The 1,234-nt window shown below is 69.9% G+C and overlaps 1 protein-coding gene across 1 annotated transcript in view; it reads left to right on the forward strand.

The window, feature by feature from the left end:
- Positions 1 to 983: 983 nt before the first annotated feature.
- Positions 984 to 1,234, forward strand: part of CSF3R (colony stimulating factor 3 receptor) — a 10,610-nt gene continuing 10,359 nt past the window's right edge. Inside the window, 1 exon segment of the mRNA XM_019473521.1 lies at positions 984 to 1,071. Within this exon segment, the coding sequence (XP_019329066.1) occupies positions 984 to 1,071 (88 nt within the window).

Below are 1,234 nucleotides of genomic sequence, written 5' to 3' on the forward strand. Positions count from 1 at the left end.
GGCGCTGGGAGCGGGCGGGGAGCAGCAGCCAGACGCACCAGGCACGGAGGCGAGGTAGGGATGGAGGTGAGGTAGGATGGGGCACAGGGTGCTTGGGTCCGGCTGAGCACCTTGCCCGTGGCTGCGCGAGCTGCTCTGCCCTGTCCCCTGCCTGGGACTGCCACACGTGCCAGGTGCTCAGGGGTGGCTGCTTCCCCATTTACCCCGCTCGAGTCCCTTATCTGCCTCTGGACATCGGCTCGGGTGGGAGAGCAGCTATGGGCACCCAGAGGCGGGTGCAGTGTGGGCAGCCCCTCTGGGGGCAAGTGCCCAGCACCGCCGAGGACACGGCTGGGACCGACCCAGGGCAGAGGGTGAGCCAGTGGCCGAGCAGGGCAGAGGCAGCCACCGCTCCAGGGGCCGTTCCCCACGGCAGGCATGGGGTGCAGCTGGAGGGGGCAGCACAGGGGAGGGGATGAAGGCAGGACTCCGAGGCCCTGCAGCTCTGGCCAGCCCTGCTGTGCTGCCGTCGTTTATTTGTTTCCCTCTTTCAGCTTATCAGCCCTCTGCCGCCCCAAGCCCCAGCGCTAACCCTCCCTGAAACCGCAAATCTCTGCCCGGCAGAGGCTGAAGATACCTGAGATAAAATCAGCCCGTGCCTGCAGCCAGGCACGGGGCGTTGCGCCCCAGGATCGGGGTGAGCGGGGCTGAGAGCCGGTGGCAGGCTGTGCCGGAGGGCCCCCGCCGGAGCGCCTCACCACTGCGCTTTTCCACGCTGGCGCCTGTGGCAGCATGGGCTGCCGAGCTCGGGGGCGGAGGTGTCAGCGCTGCAGAAGGGCTGCGGGGGAGAGGCTGCGCCTGGCAAAAGGACATTTTGCTCCAGGAAGCATCGGTGACGGTGGCAACACGGCTCCTCCAGCCCGCCTCGTCCCCAGCCTCTTCCCAACCCGCCAGGACGAGCTGCTCGCTCTGTTCCAGGTGATGCCAAAGCCACGGAGGAGACCATGGCCAGGCGCGGTGCTGGGACACCCTTCCTGCTGCGGCTCTCCCTGCTCCTGCTCCTCCAGCTGGGCGGTGAGTGGGGCCCATCCCGTCCCGCAGCCGCATGCCCCGTGCCACCCCTGTGCCCCCAGCGCCCATCCCGCCCGCCCGGACCAGCCAGGGCTGCGGCACGCAGGGGCTGCTGCGGGCAGACGGGAGCGCCGGCAGCGCGGCAGGTGCTGGCAGGATGGGGCCCGGTGCATGCCGGCAGGCT

Source organism: Aptenodytes forsteri, unplaced genomic scaffold (assembly GCF_000699145.1).
Source record: "Aptenodytes forsteri isolate BGI_AS27 unplaced genomic scaffold, ASM69914v1 Scaffold7, whole genome shotgun sequence".
In the NCBI taxonomy this organism is placed as follows: Eukaryota; Metazoa; Chordata; class Aves; order Sphenisciformes; family Spheniscidae; genus Aptenodytes; species Aptenodytes forsteri.